General features: G+C 56.0%; 4 protein-coding genes across 4 annotated transcripts; 1 reads left to right on the forward strand and 3 right to left on the reverse strand.

Moving 5' to 3' along the window:
- Positions 1–101: 101 nt before the first annotated feature.
- Positions 102–3,423, forward strand: E0L32_007714 (uncharacterized protein; the record flags this gene model as incomplete). Its single annotated transcript, XM_031142489.1, has 8 exons — positions 102–281; positions 339–420; positions 470–1,709; positions 2,087–2,725; positions 2,785–2,941; positions 3,001–3,030; positions 3,101–3,202; positions 3,265–3,423. 8 exons carry the CDS (start codon positions 102–104, stop codon positions 3,421–3,423), a joined length of 2,589 nt encoding a protein of 862 aa, XP_030993214.1.
- A 372-nt stretch (positions 3,424–3,795) lies between these two features.
- E0L32_007715 (uncharacterized protein) lies at positions 3,796–6,333 on the reverse strand (the record flags this gene model as incomplete). Its single annotated transcript, XM_031142490.1, has 3 exons — positions 3,796–4,686; positions 4,750–6,110; positions 6,171–6,333. The coding sequence occupies 3 exons, from the start codon at positions 6,331–6,333 to the stop codon at positions 3,796–3,798; spliced, it is 2,415 nt and encodes an 804-aa protein (XP_030993215.1).
- Positions 6,334–7,079: 746 nt separating this feature from the next.
- On the reverse strand, positions 7,080–10,461 carry E0L32_007716 (uncharacterized protein; the record flags this gene model as incomplete). The annotated part of the gene is made up of 3 exons (XM_031142491.1): positions 7,080–7,123; positions 7,609–8,682; positions 8,739–10,461. 3 exons carry the CDS (start codon positions 10,459–10,461, stop codon positions 7,080–7,082), a joined length of 2,841 nt encoding a protein of 946 aa, XP_030993216.1.
- A 3,159-nt stretch (positions 10,462–13,620) lies between these two features.
- Positions 13,621–15,366, reverse strand: E0L32_007717 (uncharacterized protein; the record flags this gene model as incomplete). Its single annotated transcript, XM_031142492.1, has 4 exons — positions 13,621–14,579; positions 14,634–14,720; positions 14,779–15,309; positions 15,363–15,366. The coding sequence occupies 4 exons, from the start codon at positions 15,364–15,366 to the stop codon at positions 13,621–13,623; spliced, it is 1,581 nt and encodes a 526-aa protein (XP_030993217.1).
- Positions 15,367–16,817: the final 1,451 nt, after the last annotated feature.

The following is a 16,817-nucleotide window of genomic DNA, read 5'->3' on the forward strand; positions in this document are numbered from 1 at the left end:
TTTGCCCATTGCCCTGTGACCTTACCCTGAAAAGACGCGTATTCTACCTATACGTGGGCTGGACAGGACAACCACAGGACTTCAGCGTTGAGCTCGCCAATATGACTGTGCTTCACGAATACGACCTTGTCATCACGAACGGGGTTTGTGTGACGGCATCCGATATCGCTACATATGATGTTGGGATTAAGGATAAGAAAATCGCGATTCTCGCCCCATCGGGAATGCTGGCCAATGCAAGCACGAAGAAACTCATCGACGCCGAGGGTGGCTTCGTGATGGTAAGTTTAGAGTGTAGATCTAGGACCTGATGTGAAAGTGCTAATCGTCGGGAACAGCCGGGAGGCATTGATTGTCATGTGCACCTTCAGGAACCGAGCATGTTTGGCAAGGGCTCGTCAGCGGATAGTTACGAATCTGGTCAGTATCATTAGATTATGTTGATGACCTATGGCTGACCCTGTATCAGGAACTCGATCTGCCATTGCAGGAGGCACAACGACTATCGTGTCGTTTGCTCCCCAGCAGAAACATGAAGACTCGCTTCTCGCTGCTCTCAATGCCACACACAAGCTAGCTAGTGGCAGCTGCTACTGTGACTATGGCATGCATCTCCTGGTCTCAAACCCAGGTCCAAAAGCCATCTCGGAGCTGAAACAGATCAAAGAGGAAGAGGGAGTCAGCTCTCTGAAGATCTACATGACGTACACAGCGCTGCAACTGAGCGACTATCAGATTCTGACTATTCTTCTGGCCTGCCGAGAGAATAAGATCATTACCATGATCCACGCCGAGAATGGTGACGTTTTAAACTGGCTCACGGACAAGCTCGAGGAGAAGAAGCTATTCGCACCGAAGTATCACAGCAACTCGCGGCCGCCGATTTTGGAGGCAGAGGCCACCAATCGCGCGATTGCTCTCTCATCTTTGATCAACAACACTCCAATATTGCTCGTCCACGTCAGTGATCCCGGAGCCACATTCCGGATCAGGGAAGCGCAGACGCATGGCCAGCCCATCTTTGCTGAAACATGCCCTCAGTACCTGTTCCTGACGCGAGATGATCTCGACAAGCCCGGCTTTGAGGGAGCGAAGTGCGTCTGCTCGCCACCGCCGAGGAACGAAGCTGACCAGAAGCTCATCTGGAAAGGCCTGAGGAACGGCACATTCTCGGTCCTGAGCTCGGATCACTGCCCGTTCAGATTTGACGACGCCGAAACGGGAAAGAAGACATGCATTACACATGAGCATCCCGTGGGCCGGTTTAAGTACATTCCCAACGGCATCCCGATGATCGAGACCCGGCTTCCCGCTACGTTTTCTGCCAGCAATATGACTGTCACAAAGTTTGTCGAGGTCACTTCTACAAATGCAGCAAAGTTGTATGGAATGTACCCGCGCAAGGGAGCCATGATTCCTGGGGTCTCTGATGCCGACTTGGTCATCTGGTATCCGGAGAGTAAGAAGCCAAACATTCATCTGACCAATGAGATGCTGCATCACGATGTAGACTATTCGCCTTTGGAGGGACGGCACATTGCCAACTGGCCAAGATATACAATCCTACGTGGCAAGGTGGTTTGGGACAGGGACAATGGAGGGATCGTCGGCGAGAAGGGCTATGGTCAGTTTGTCAAGCGTGAAACTGCAACTTTAAACAATGTCTGGGAAAGAGTGGAGGAAGAGGGCGAGTTTGATCTCGAGATGCTGTAGAGTAGCTTCAATGTTGACTTTGATCTCTGTCAAACAGTGACTATATGTCTTTAGTCAAACCTCATGACTAGGAACTTTCTGTGCGATATCAAAGATAGAGGCCGAATTCAATCTCTTGGCAAAGCATGTATGCGAGCTGGTTTCTGAGTTCGAGAATCTCTGCTATAAGTCTATTGCCGATAACCGAGAATCGATCAATAATCTAGGGTACGCAGGCCGGCGGATACTGTAGCATGGTAATCAATATTCGGAGCTTTGCATTGGGCTCGGCGCCTCGGTGGTATGTAGACACCTCGACGATTAATCACTAGCGCATAATTACTAACACTAACATCCACGGATATCGATAACACTCGTGACCAACTGTATACAGTGTGTACTTGGCGGTTATCATCTTGCAGGTTGCTCGCGTAAGGAGACTTCGCGGTGAGAGTCGAAGGACAACGCGGTATCATCATCACTACTGGGTCGCAAGTATGGCAACACATAGACCGTTGCCAAGGGGCATCTACACACCCCTCCCGACGTTCTTCCTGGACAATGAAGACCTCGACCTCGAGGCCTTTGCCAAACATGTCGTCTATGTCTCGAAAGCAGGCACAGTTCCCGTCGTGGCTGGCTCTGCCGGCGAGGCGACGCACCTGACTGGCTCGGAGCGCGCGCAGCTCGTCCGAACTGCCCGCTCGGCACTAGACGCAGAAGGGCTCACAGACGTGCCAATCGTCGCGGGCGTCGGCGCATCGAGCACGCGCGAGACGGTCTCGCTTGCGCACGACGCTGCGAGTGCGGGAGCAGACTATGCGATGGTGATCCCGCCTGGCTACTACGCCAGCCAGCTGCAAAAGAACGATAGCTTGGCGATCCAGCAGTTCTTCGTCGACGTTGCCGAGGCCAGTCCGATACCGGTCGTCATGTATAACTTCCCCGGCGTCTCTAGCGGTATCGATCTTAGCAGTGATCTCATCATCGATGTAGTGAAGCAGAGCCCGAATGTGTATGGTGTCAAGCTCACGTATGTCATTAGCTGCTCGTCCTACATTGGCACAACACGATACTAAAGCGTGATGATAGTTGCGCCAACGTCGGCAAGATTACGAGATTAGACGCTGTCATCGGAAATGATGAGTTCCAGAAGAAGTATCCCAGGAAGGATCCAAACCAGAAGTTTCATATCATTGACGGCTACATCGATATTCTACTCCCGTCAATGGCTAGCGGAGCTGCAGGGGTGGGTAGCACAACCCGATGAATACTGCCATTCTTGCTGACCAACTCTACTCTCAACAGGCCATATCTGGGCTCCCCAATATTGCACCGGTAAGTTGAGGGTCCCGTATGGAGAATGAGGCTAATTGTTCAAAAGAATATTTGTGTAATACTCTGGCAGTTAGCTGACGCCAAAGCCGGTCCTAATTCTACAACTTTCCAAGAAGCCCAGAGGATACAGCGGCTTCTGTCTCTAGCAGACGGTGTTGCTGCAGGAGTTGGCGTGAGTCACTGTCAACGTATCGATTATACTTGAGTCAAACCCTAGCTGACATGACGCTTCAGATTGCTGGTCTGAAAATGATGGTGCACCAGAGATTCGGATACGGGAAGAACCCTCGAAGACCCTTGCTTCCAATGAGTGACGAGCAAGGGGGAGCTCTAATGCAAAATGAATACATAGCAGCAGTTATCAAGGAGGAAGCCACACTTGTTCACCAATAGATATCCAGCTAACATATTGCAAACATACTTCAGGATGGGTGGGCCTTACTTGGTTCATCAAACGCGAGAAGAGTATGATTCTAGCAAGCACATACAGCTACAAAGAAACACAGCCGGCCCTCTGATACACAAACAACTAGCTTCTCTCAAACAATTAGGCTTAGATTAGCAACGGAAAAACGCAAAGCATACAAGGATTTATATATGCTGAGATGTGCTCAAATCGGCGTATCCCAAACTGGATAAGAAACCTCGGAGCAAGTCTCGGCCATACCCCCCGAACCAGAAAAGTACTTTCTGAGACCTGACTGAGCCGCTGCTAAAGCGGCTAACACACAACAGGAGAGGCGTCAAGGGGAATCCGGGGATATTCTACAGTAGAAGGAAACCAACAATAAAGACCACGATGGAGCTCAGGTACGTAGCAAGCCTGCTCGTGCCCGCAACAACCACGACAACGCCAGTAGCGTTTGTCTGTTGGGAACCACCGCCGCCGCCGCCGCCCGTGACAACAGCCGTCTCGGTCTGGTTGCTCTGCTCAAACGTGACGCCGCCGGCGCAGCTCGTGCAGACCTGCGGCTGGTACACGGTGACATTACCGCTGCCGCTGTCGTCGTCGCCGGCATAAGGCACAGCGCGGTACACGACGAGCGAGCCGCACGACGCGGCATCGCCGCATCCGGCGGCCACGTAGCGGGCGCCGCCGGCGCAGCTGCAGGCCTCAAGCACGAAGAGGGCCTCGCCGGGGCGGAAGTCGCCGTGGCACAGCTCGAACAAGTACCCGCGGGCGTGGCAGAAGCCCGTGGCGCAGGGGCCGGAGCCACCGGGGCCGCCGCCGTGGGGCCCGAAGCCGCCGTATCCATCCCCGCCCTCGCTGCCTCCGGCGGTGACCGTCGACGCAGCGGTGGCGACGACGGTATTGGTCACGCCGACCACGCCGCCTGCGCCGCCTGTTGCGCCATTGGTATTCGCGGCGGTGTTGGTGGCGCCTCCTGTACTGCCCGCCGTGCCGCCGCCGTTCTGGCCGGAGCTGGCGGTCGGGTTGATCGGGGCAAAGATATAGATGGCAAGCAGCGCGTTGGAAGGGACGGGCCCGCCCTGGCGGCGGACGACGTCGGAGCCGGCGTCGCGGCGCCCCAGGCCTTCAGTGATGTTTGAGCGGAAGCCGCCGCAGCTCTCGCGAGGGTTGCCAGGGCATGGGACGTTACAGCGGTCCTTGGCGACCTCGACTATGGCGTCGTAGGAGCCGGGCAGTAGCAGTCCCTACAACAGTAGGAGCGGATTAGAAGAGTGATTGACAAGGGGTAAGAGGATTGGGTGGTTTACGAACATGACATGAGTACCGGCGTAGATACTTCCCTTGCAGCCGGCGATGCACAGCTTCAAGGTCATCCTGTCGCTGTAGAACTGGTGCCGGAAAGAAGGATAGTTCTCGATCGAGCCTGTGCACGCTTTGAACACGTACTGGTCCACCCGGGGCGGCAGGCCGTCATTCGAAGGTGTTGACGTCGGCGTGGCTGGGGATGTGCTCTGCGTCTCAGGAGCACCAGAGGACGTAGGTCTGGTCGGGGCCCCCGACGAAGGCGACGATGGGGACGATGGAGAGGATGGGGACCCTGAGCTGGTGGGCGAGACTGGGCTGGACGTTGGCACCGTCGTCGGCTCAGTAGTCGGGGAGGTGGAGGTCTGGCAACCACCGGTAGAATCGCACAGTGTCGTGCTCGTATCGGTGGTACTGGTCGTCGTCGAGCTCGAACTCTTGCATTCCGCAATCTCGGCGTCAAAGCCATACTTGCACCTGCAGTCGCTGTCGCAGAGATCTGTCCCGCACTCGTCCCCACACCCATTGGACGGCAGACACTGACCTGTCTGGGGGCTGGCGCCGTAGCGGCACGGCAGGGGGTTGCACGGAGCGTAGTCCGCGTTGGAGGAGCGCCCCATGACGCACTTGCAGTCGCTGGTGCAGATGGTGTCGTCTCTGCCGTTCAGCAGAGTGCCCAGGTCGCACTCTTCGCCAAAGGCGAGGTCTACTCGAGCATTGCCGCAGGCCGGGGCCAGCATCTCCCTCCCGATCAAGGTGGGCACATGGTCATTAGACGGAGTGGTCGCTTCGGTGTCGTAGATGACGTAGTCCAACACGTTCTCGACACGAGGATACTCCGGGAACGCTCCCGAAGCAGGGCATTCCCACCGCTGAAGCTCGCGCTCGGGGACATCTGGGAACAGTCCCTGAGCGCCGTCGTGATAGAAGACGTTGCCTGGGCAGCCTCCCAGGTTGGCTTCGTAAGGGGTGCGCGCGCGAAAATCTCCGAAACCCCTGAGTGCCATGACCTGCTCCGCGGGACCATCGACATTGACATAGGAGCAGCCCACGCTCAGCCACAGAGCAACGGCCGGGGCTGTGACAAGGTGTACGGTGGCCTCGGCCAGGAAATCTTGAACCTGGTCGGTGTCATAACCGATCACTCGATTTCGCAGGTCCCTTTCCCAGGAGAGGCTCATGCCGACGACAAACATGCGTCCAGTGACAGCGGTTGCCAGGTTGGTATAGGCTGTCGGGTTGTATCCGATAAAGTCCAATACGGTCTTGTCGTCGCAGACCCCCGTATCTGGTATGAAGATGGCGTGGTATCTGCCGAAATCCGTGGGAGTCATGGCTACAAAGTCGACTTTTGACACTTGTGTGACTAATCCTCATGTCTTAGGAATGCTCCGCATTTCAATCTGGAAAGATTGACTGCACTTACCCTGGTAGTTGAGTGCGAGGAGTGTCTGAGTTTCGAAGCTGGATGAAAATTCCGAGATTGTGAGGATCTTGTAGTCGGCCGGGTTGAACGGCGCCCCGGTCACGGTGACGGCGAGGGTCGCCAACGCGGCAACGATGGCGCGGGTGAGGCACTTGAACACCATCTTTGCGGTTATTGAAGCAATAGAGAGCGAACGGTCAGGACTGACCAAGTAACAGAAAGGGCTGGCTCAAAGAGAAGGACAAGGTCGGAATGGTCTCTCTGCAAGAAGCCCTTTCTCATCATAAAAAGTGCAAGTGGGCGATCTCTGGGAAGGGGGCTGTGTTACCTTGAAGTACGTAAACTGCGATCCCAAGATGGACGCGGGTCTCTCGTGCTCCCTCGAATTGCAGCCATCGCCAAGGAATGCACAATCCTGCAAGAAGTCGTGATCAATTCCTGCTCTTGTGTATTTCTCTCCCAGAAGCCGCGGGATCTGCAAGCCGTTGGAATGGAGATGCCCGGCGTACACAGCTAGTCACTCGGCCTGGTGCTTAAACCCTGCTTAAATTCAAGCTTAAACTCTGTTTCATCCCAACATTCCACAAGGCCAGGTAGGCCCTTGCTGAACACTATCAAAAGTTAAGACAACTTCCACACCGAACAACACTCTGCCGTGCCAAAAACGCGTCCTCCGTCTAGATTGTTGAATCTTGGTCTAGGTACGCACGGTCGGAATTGCGTACGCACAAGTCAACAGAAACACCTCTAGCTGAACCTAGACCTGCCACAGCCTCACTCTCCCGATCGCCAAAACACGGATCTGCCTCGCTGGTTCGCATTCCGCGCGCATCTCTCTTCCGAGACAGGACACCATTTCCAGAGGTCGAGTATAATCTGCGAAGCATGCCTTCTCCCGAGTTGTACCACTCACTCAGGCCGTTCGTAATCAGCTTTCCCTACGGCGTCATGACCTAGGGACAAAGTCAGAGTCCATATTGGCTCCAAGTCGTGCACCTCACATAGCAGCAAAACACGAATACCAAAGCCACGCAATCTCGAACGCGAAACTTGGCCATTGAGAATCGCTACATCCAGAATCCCGGAAATAATCCCATGCGTTGCCCTCCCCCAGGCCCTTCCCATCCCAGTCGCCCCGATTCTAGTATGATCCTCCTATTCCAATATACATCAAAACGACTGCACACAAACTTTTGTTTCTTCTCGGCTTCCACAGATTCTCCCTAGCCGTCATCTGAAGCCCCCATATTTACACAAGAATTACCAATCCCCGCCCCTCTTTCAGGCCATGAATCCAACGACCGCAACAACTCCCCCACACCCACACTTTTCCTCTTTTCAACGGAAGCCTTCCAAAGCAGACACCCTCACCTAGCCTGCCCAATAGTCCCCCTCCTCCCCCGCCCCTCATGCTCCCTCTCTCCCCTCTCCCTCCTACCGTCTCCATCCCTATCCCTATGATCATCACCACCGCCACCAGCTCTCCTGTCCCCCTTCCGCCCGCTCACGCCCGTCAGCCGGCCCCAGTCCTCCCACTCCTTGGAGATCTCCATGAGCACGGACCCCATGACCGCCGCGCTGGCCATGAGCCCGTGGCCCTCGCCCTCGAGCACCCGCACCTCGCACCGCCGCATCGTCTTGCCCAGCCACCGCACGTTCTCGACGGGCACGCGCGTGTCCCGGCTGCCGTGGTGGATCACGACGGGCCGCGTGATGTCGACGTAGCGGAAGCCGATCGTGTGCCGCCGCTCGAGGCAGACGAGCAGGTCCACGGCCGGGTTGGCGCCCGTCGTCGCGAGCTCCCAGATGGCGTGCGTCAGGCGCGTGTCGTAGTTCTCCTGCCGCTCCTTGTCGGCCAGCGCCGACGCCGCCGCCGCCAGCACCGCCGCCTCGCGGGCGGCGTGCGCGGCCGAGGCCGTCGAGCTCGTCTTGCGGTGCACGCCGGCGCTGCTGCTCGAGTCGGTGCCCATGGGGTGGTTAGAGCCCGTGGGCGTGGGGCTGGCGCCGAGGGGCCGGATGCGGTCCATCTCCTCGGTGATGGACTCCTTGGGAGGCACGACGGGCGGGTTGTGCTTGCTGTCTGGGTGGTTGTGATTCTCCTTGTTGTCCGTCGGCAGCGGTGGTGCGGCTGCTGCGGCGGCGGCCTTGTCGGCGCGGAGGTTAGCTGTCGACTTGCGCTTCCGTTTTGTCGTCTTGGGGAGGGATGAGGTAATACTGCTGCTAGTGGCAGTCATAAAGCTCGAGTTAGCTGCCTTCAGTAGTGGTGTAGGCAGGGCGCGCAGGATGCGCTGCGAGGTAGGAATGGCATTCGTGGGAGGTAGAGGTGTCTGAGCGGAGGCCCCAAAGACAGACATCTGCGACGGCGGAATCCAGGGCGCGAGGAGATGAATGCGGCCACGAATGTGCTGTGGCATGCGGAGGGCCGTGGCGAGGGCGTAGATGGCGCCGGCCGAGTGGGCGAGGATCGAGAACTTTGTGATCTTGAGGGCTTGGCAGATGGCGTAGACATCGTCTGGTTCTTTCGTTAGACTTATAATTTAATTATCACGATGAAAAGTATGCACGTACCAGGCCAGCTCAGCGGCGTCGCCGTTCCGTCCTCATAGGATTCACTGTCCCCGATGCCAGGACGGTCGGGCGTGATGAGTCGCAGCTTGAGGGTCAGCGCCAGCTCGTCGTAGAACGCCGTGATGTACCGCGTCAGGCCCATGCCCACGCAGCAGAACACGGCCGAGCCTTCACTGTCGCCGACCTCGGAGAAGGAAATCACGCGGCCTGTCTGCGGATGCTTGATCTTCTGTGACAGCCTGGGCGAGCACAAGTACGACTCAACCGCGTCGTCGATGCTGTCAGCGCTGTGGGGCCGCTCGTACGAGACGTGCGCCGCGGCTACGGCACTCTCCTCCTTACGCTTGGCCGATTCGTCCGCCGACGTGTCATCAGGGCGCGGGCTGAGCGGCGCCGACAGACGCTTCAGGCGCGAGCTGGAGCGTTTCGGCTTCAGACCCTCAATTGGCTCGGGCGTGTGCCGCCCGGACCTGCGCCGACCATCGTTGCTGTGCTCGCGCCGCCTATTCTGCGATACGTTGGGGAAGGGCGCACCGTCTTCCTCGATATCTGCATGGTTGTCGGGCGGCACAGGCAGCGATTTGCCTTCATGGGGTCGATGCCTGTTGTCGGGTGTCTTGGAATCTCTCCCGCTCCTCTCGTCCTCCCTGCGCCGACTGCTGTCGCGGTGGCTATTCCTGTGATTACTATTATGATTATCGTGTACTTTTCCTTCTACTATCACATCAGGTGAGTCGCTATGTCGCTTTGAAGACCTCTTGGACGAACGCTTGGCGTTCGAGCTCGTCTTCCGTAAGCTGGAATCCCTGGTCGGGATCGGCCGAGGGCTCGTGACCCCGTTTTCTGTCATTTTGTGTTCTGCGTCCTTGGTATGTGTACTGTGATCCGTGTGTGGTTCCTCGCTGATGGCCGTCTCGGCCAAAAAGGGGTCGGGTCTCGGTGAGAGAGCGCGCTTCACAGCGAGTCGGTCGCCACCGACTGCTCCTATGCTGGCTCGTCGTTTTTCAGCTTCCTTTTCCCGCAAGCGCTCCTTGCTGCTCATGTACATCAATCCCTTGTGGGAGCGGCTCGTTTTCTTTCCCCAGCTGTCATGCGATCTGCGCTCCTTCAGTTCGGGGATGGGCGACGTGGTGCCGCGCTCGATAGACAGATTGCCAATGCTCTGGGTGTCTGCATCGCGCGAGGCCAGCGATGATCCCTTGGAGGAGGGCCGAGAGATGCTGCTCCGGCCGGCGCTCAGTAGAGACTTGAGGCGTCCCTCTCCCGAGGACTCTCGTCCGGGCGACTTGGGCGCAGTGAGGGGCGAGAAGCCGCTGGGTGGTTTGGCGGTGCGGATGACTGGGGGGCTGGCGGCGAGGTCGTCGAGGCTAATTTCCTCGGTCTTGTAGGTCTCGCGGATGAGGGGTGCGTAGGCGCCGTAGTCGACGCCAAAAGAGCCCTCGATATCGGCGGCGGGCGAGGTAGGGTCAGGAAAGCCGACGGCGCTGCCGAGGGGGCTGTCGAAGTGGGAGCTCGCGGGCTTGGAGATGATGGAGAGGCTGGTGATGAGGGACGAGATGACCTCTGGAGATGCGGGAGCGATCTGGGAGCCGTGGGAGGAAGAAAGGCCGCGGTCGTGCCGGTGAGCGGTGGAGGACGAATGCAGAGGCTGGCCCTCCTTGCGTCGGCTGTGGTGCTGGTGGCGGGACTGTCGGGCGATGGGGGGAGCGGTAGAGTATTCCATGGCCAGCCGCGAGTCGGTCTCGTCTCGAATACGACGTCGATCAGAATTGAGAGGTCAGAGAGAGAGGTCCAGACGTGTGTGAATGTCGGTCGGCCCTGTCAAGCTCGCATGCGAGCTGCGGGAGCGTTGGGCGGTACCAGGCAATTGCGGAGGTCAGGTCGCAGAATCTGGAGAAGATGCGAAGGGAAAAAGGTAGCAGCTCTGCAGTAGCACGGTTTGGAAAAGCTGCAGGCAGAAGAACACCGAGGGGTTTCCCGGTAGCAGATGTGGTAGAGCCGAGAGAGAGGCCCTTGTCGAGAGCAGTGTGCTCTTGGTAGCAGCGAGACGAGAGTCAGAGTTCCAAGCATCCAAATCGACCGAGAGTGTGGTTGCTGCGCGGAAAGGGGCTCTCCTCTTTTGTTTGGGAGGTCGATCAATGGGTCTCGAAAGGGCGCCTGTGACTGTGACAGGAATGCAGGAGCGGTCACTGGCGAACAAAAGAGGCCCGAGAGACCAGGGTGCCTTTTTACCTTCTGTCAATTTTTGGGTCCCCAATTGCAACGCAAATGCAGGGCCGAGAGGGGAGAAGAATGGGCGAGGGAAAGGCTTGGGTATGCAAGAGAATGGAGATTGGCTCGATGATTCCTTTTTTTTTCTCATAGGTTCCTCCCTGAATGCGATCAGTTGCTGGCATGCTGCTGCTGCAGCTATCTCGGCCTGCTGCCAGCGCCCGTGAGGTACCTAGTTACCCGGTCTGCACCCGGTCTCGCTGGGTCTTTTAGCGTACCCAACCGTCCGTTTAGTTGGTCTCGCTAGGAAGCTGGAGTAATAATTGGCGATGGGGCCAGTGACCCGCATCAGCGTCCACCAATCCAGGAGCCCTGCAGCGACTTTCTGAGCCAGGGAGCCAGGGTTCTCTCTCTTTCTGCCTCTTTTGGAAGACCAACGGGAAGCGGTTTGGCCGTTTGGTACAGTACGCTGGGGAGGTCAGTGCGTGGCGTGCGCGTGGGTGATGGTGTACGGATGAATAACTAAGTGGGCGGCGCTGCAAGGGGAGACGGAGACGGGAGACGAGAGAAGAAAGGGGATGGATGATGATGCACCCCTGGCCAGCCCGTGTACGTAGGCTACCTAACTACCTGCTTCGTACACTCTTGACCAGCCTCAGGGATTGGAATTATCGTGCTCTTTCCGTTGTTGCCGAGCTTCGTCATCTAAGGTAGCTACTTGTAGGTAGTCTACAGTCTTACGTCTGCTCTTTTGTCTCCGGTCGTCCAATGGATGATCCCCTTTTCGCATTCCGAGTTCGCACGGCAATCTCCAGTCGATGTGCTCAGCCCGAGAAAAGCAAAGTGGATGATCGAACGAACCGAACCCCCTATCTGCCTCGTCCTATCAAAACATCGAATGCCATCTGCTCAGGCTTGCCACTGCTCCGTAGCCCAACACCACACCAGACCACACCAGGTCCAGGTCCCTTCTTCGACGCCCAATCGGGATGTAGGCGACCTCACTTGATGGATGGACTTGCTTATTCTCGACCCCATTTATGCACCACTCCGCTCCTCACCCCTGAGCTGCACAGGTTTGCGTTTTAGTGTTCAACACTGCATGCAAACGCTAATAAAGCAACAGGAAGCAACCCGATTTCTCGAACTTTTTGACTTTGAAGTCGGCACCGGCATATGGGATCCCTGATGCAGCCGTGAGTGGGCGAGTCTCCGTCGAATCATGAGCGGACGGCACCGGGTCTACTTGTAGAAAGGCATCGAAGGTGCCCCAAAACGATGAGCCGACTCTCGTGGAGAGGAGGATCCGCCCGCGGGATGACCCGACCCAATACGTGCGTCTGGTTCTTACGCGCCTGTACAATGTGGAGAAAAGCAAGCACAGAAGAAGAAAAAAGGGACGCCAGTCCAATTCACGCCCCCGAGGCGATACTTCGTAGGTATGCAATCGTCACATGGCTGAGTACCGAGTACTTGTATATCGCGCGTTCTTTTGTGTTTCTGATATTGAATGTCACCTCATTCGCAATGCTTATGCGCTCCTCGTCGCTTCAACCCCGCGGCCACGGCGGCGTGGGAAGGGCAAGGAAGTTCGTGGGGAGTCCACGAGATTACCAGCCAGCATCAGGGATCGAGGGTTTCGGCTTAGGGCGGCAGGGCCTGCCAAATCCGACTGTCGAGGTCTGCTCAAACCTGGTGTGAGATCGAGCCCGTCTCACAGTCCCCATGCCCCGACACACCTGACAGCGCCCACGTTTTCCCTTCGGGGCATCCATGCCATATATGACAGGACTTAATTCGGCGAGAAGCATGTTTAACAGCGTCCCATGCCGGCTGACAGCGACGGCTGTTAAGGCGCTGATTGAGAGCCCCCCTCTCTCCTCGCTCTCCCCCGGGCTGCCGGAGATTATTGACCAGGGAGCGAGCCAGCACAAACGAAATGTCCGATGGGGTCGCTGTAACGCATCTTTGAACTCTACCCCGTCACGTCGCGTTTCTGCGTCGCATCGAGAGCTGCGTGTGGTAAATCTTACACTCGAGAGTTTCGGAGATGGCTACCACCGTGACATTGTACAAGTATATCAGGGAAGAGGGATCGACATCATCTTAGATATCGATATGTACATAGCGCTAATGATACAACATGGCCAGAGCTTTTATGATTGAATGATAATTACATACAATCACGGTCTGCCTGCATATCATTCATTGTCCGTTAGATTGCTCCCACGCGCCGGCCAGCATAAGCATATTTTGCTAAGCACTGGCCGGGACCCTGGTTTAACAGATACCGATCGGCAGCGGAATCCGTACCTGCACGCCTCAAAAGCGAGGACCCTCCTCTGTCACATGGCATGCCTGGAAGGCAAGCCTGGCAAGGACAACCCAACTTGGGAGTGATCATCCCCTGCACACGCCATGGAGTTGCAGCATGGAAGATCTTGAGGCATACCTACAAAACGCCAAACGGATTGGGTTCGGAATGTAAGGCTCAGCTCCTCGATTTGATCTTTCTGACTCCTGGAAAGAAGGGCTATGAACGAAGAAGAACAACAAACAATCAAATAGAAAGACTAGGATCGCGTTTCAATCTGGTTTCAGTCCAAGTAGAATGCCCCTTTCGTGAGAACTCTGAGGCACGATTTCATAAATAGCCTCATGGAATCGATAATCACAGCGAGCCCCCGCCGTCATCACAGTCGCTCTCCTCCCCTGCCGACACAAATGGCTCTTCATCGTCGCTCGCTGTTGACGGGGTTTCGCTCGTATCCGGACTAGTATCTCCCTGATCTGACTGCGACATGACGTCGCTCATGTACTCCGAGTCTTCGGACACGTCTCTGCACTCCCCCGGCCATGCCGAGCATGTGTTCGAGTCGTATCTCTTGCCTCGCGCAACCCTCTCCTCGAGCGTCCTCTTTGCGTCCTCTTGCACACGTTCGGTGATATGCGCCAGCAGTTCCAGCCTCCGCTGCTCCGCGTGGGCATCCGGGTCGTCGTCGTAGATGTCCGGCAGGCGCCAGTTGCGATACAGATTCAGATGCGAGGCCCGTACGCTAACACGGTCTAGGTGGTGGTGAAAATAGTAGGAGCAGAGGCGACAGGTCGGCTTGCTACTCCCAATGTACTTCCAGCCGTTCCAGTACTGGCTCTTGTGGTAAACTCCCCGCTTGAGGAGGTAATCGTGGACAAGGACCTCGGCATGAACACCACGATACCAACGCCTGTTGATCTCCTTACGGATCAGGCTGTCCAGACCGAACTTCTGCAGGTCCGCGGCTTTCGAGAGATATGGCGCCGCATCCTCCTCATGGCCGTGGCACATGGCTCGGATTATCTCGGCAGCTTTGTGACTTTCGTGGGATGGCAGGGGTCTACCATGGAGGCTGCTTGACGGCACGACCGTGATGGTGAAGTTCCTGAAGAATTGAGGCCACCGCTTCTCTGACGAGACAATCATTTCAGCCGCCTGGCGACACGAGGAAAGTCGGCCGAGGTAGTGCCGTAGTTCGCACCAGGCCTCTGAGCCCGACATTTCCCCATCCTTTGCCTTGTTGATGATGGCTTCCTCAATCTTGCTGTTATAGATCGCCACGATTGCCCGAATAAGTGTCACGCAGCGGGACGAGACTAATATGCGTCAGGATAGATTCAGAGTCATGAAGCCTGGTTTTGTGTACTGACATGCAGCTTGCGTCTGAGGGTACGTCACGTTATCTGTGGGGAAGGAAGCCTTCGACAAAAGATTGTTTAACTCGTTCTGGAGTGTCACTGTTCTAGTTTTAGCCAAGTGAGACGCTGAGGTGAGGTCTTGTTCTTGTGATCTCACAGTCGACAACTGCCTGCCTTTGACAGTGTGCGAGACAAAGCTTGAGCCATTTGGAGAGTTCATCAAGGTAAATCTTGATTCTGGGCTGCGTCATAAGAACCACGTCCCTCAGCACCATTGCCACCATTGTTTTTGGCTTCATTTCGGCCGCATTATGAGCAACCGATTCCAGTAGCTTTTGCAGAGAATTTTTGACATCTTCCAGGTCAAAGTCATCCCTCTGATTAGACGCGAGCACATACTCTGGACCCTCGTCACCTTGGAGAACGCAGATGGAGGTGACGGTGTCGCCTCCGCGGTTGCTATCACAGCACTGAGCAAGCTTGTTGACAAAGCACTTGAACAATTGTGCTTCTGTCAACAGCGAGTCGTTTTCTGCCGAAGAGGTGCCGTCAGAGCCGCTTCGGCGCTCCTTGCAAGCCTTGAAAAGGGCACAATCAAGGATGATAGGTCGGTAGAGCGCCTTCTGGAGTTCGAGGTCTATGGGAATGGCCGTGGGTGGACCCACTGCTCGAGGTTTCGCGGCATCAACTTGACAGCTATTAGCCTCTGTAACATCCTGACATGAGAGACTTAGAACTTACCCATGGTGACGAGCACCATACCAACAAGGATAATCGCGAAAATGGAGATTCCTGTTATCTGTTGATGGTTCGAGCAACATTGTCATGACAGTCTCGAGAAGAAGCCTTGCCGCCTTTTATGCCCAGAAATGACACTTTCGACCCACCAGTCGTGACTGGCATGGAATCCCATCGAAACGCAACATTTTGGTCGCTTTCTAAGAATCATGCAAGAGAGTGGCAGACCGAAGGGGTTATGCTACGCTTATGCGGGAGGGATGGCACTTTTTCTGGGTTTGGGTTCTGTGACTGGTGGCTCAGCATGCAGGAGGTGCGCGGGAGGCCGAGCATCTCAATTGCAGCCAATAGCAAGGCTGTAAGTATCTCAGCTCAAGGCATCTCAGATTCATGCATATCAGCAGAAATTGGGTATTGAAAACTCAACTCGTCAGTGGCTTGAACCGTATCTCGTGGCCTGTGCGATGACCTGCAAGGTTCACTCCAAGGCGCACCCGGGTCGGGCACCGTCCACGACCAACAGAGACAAAGAGGTAATGGATAACAGATCCACTCGATGCCTGTGCCATCAAAGGGAGGGGGACCTGGACAGAGTGGCTAAAAGTGAGGCCACCTCCTCCGTCCACAGATCTCTCCACCCTGCTAGACCTACTTTCAGGTCACCCCCTGGGTCTCATACTCAGACGTGTTCAATTCGGCAGCCCCAGGGAACTGACCTTTGTCGTGAACTTCGTCTACCTTCGGAACCTCAAGACTCTGGGTGGCCTGCGTAACCCAAGTATCACCGCTGCAGCAAGATTCAGCTGTGTCATTGCCAGTGCGTGGAGCTATAGGAATTACACCACCTCAGCGACAGTAAGTGATACAGCCTGCACTCATGCCAGTAGTGTTGCCTCGGTGTTTGTGACCAAGCACAGCGGAACGCGATGGCACCCTTTCGTCGATTTAAGCCCAGTGGATGGTGGTCACGAATTGGCGCGCTGACCCATAATATCTCTAGCGAGGTCCAACATGTCAATGTTCCCGTCAGACGGCCACATGGGGCCCTTTAAACCTGGTGCCGAGGACGCGTTCATGGATAGTATGCGGGAGGGAAGCCACGGGGCGGGCTGGGACGGCGATGAAATGGCACCCTACTATCCCCAAAGCGGTAATGATGTTGATGAAGAATTGTTGGATGGTTCATATGATGTGGAAGGGGATATGGATTCTCATGCAGGGTGGCCATGCTCTCAGAGCGTGGTGGGAAGCCCCGGCCAGTTGTCTGATGTGGTCCCATACCGGAGTTCGTAGTCTCCTTGTGGCCAGTCCTCGACAACCCAAGAAAGTTATTCGGAGAGTGGCGGATCCGAAAACACATATCTTGATGCTACGCCCCAGAATGGATACCCTACCGTAAGTACCCTCCTTCAATGCTTATGCTTTTCTAGCAAACTGAACCCAATGCTTAAACCAGGT

The sequence above is a fragment of the Thyridium curvatum genome (genome assembly GCF_004353045.1).
Source record: "Thyridium curvatum strain D216 chromosome Unknown NODE_48_length_316412_cov_78.264379, whole genome shotgun sequence".
In the NCBI taxonomy this organism is placed as follows: Eukaryota; Fungi; Ascomycota; class Sordariomycetes; order Thyridiales; family Thyridiaceae; genus Thyridium; species Thyridium curvatum.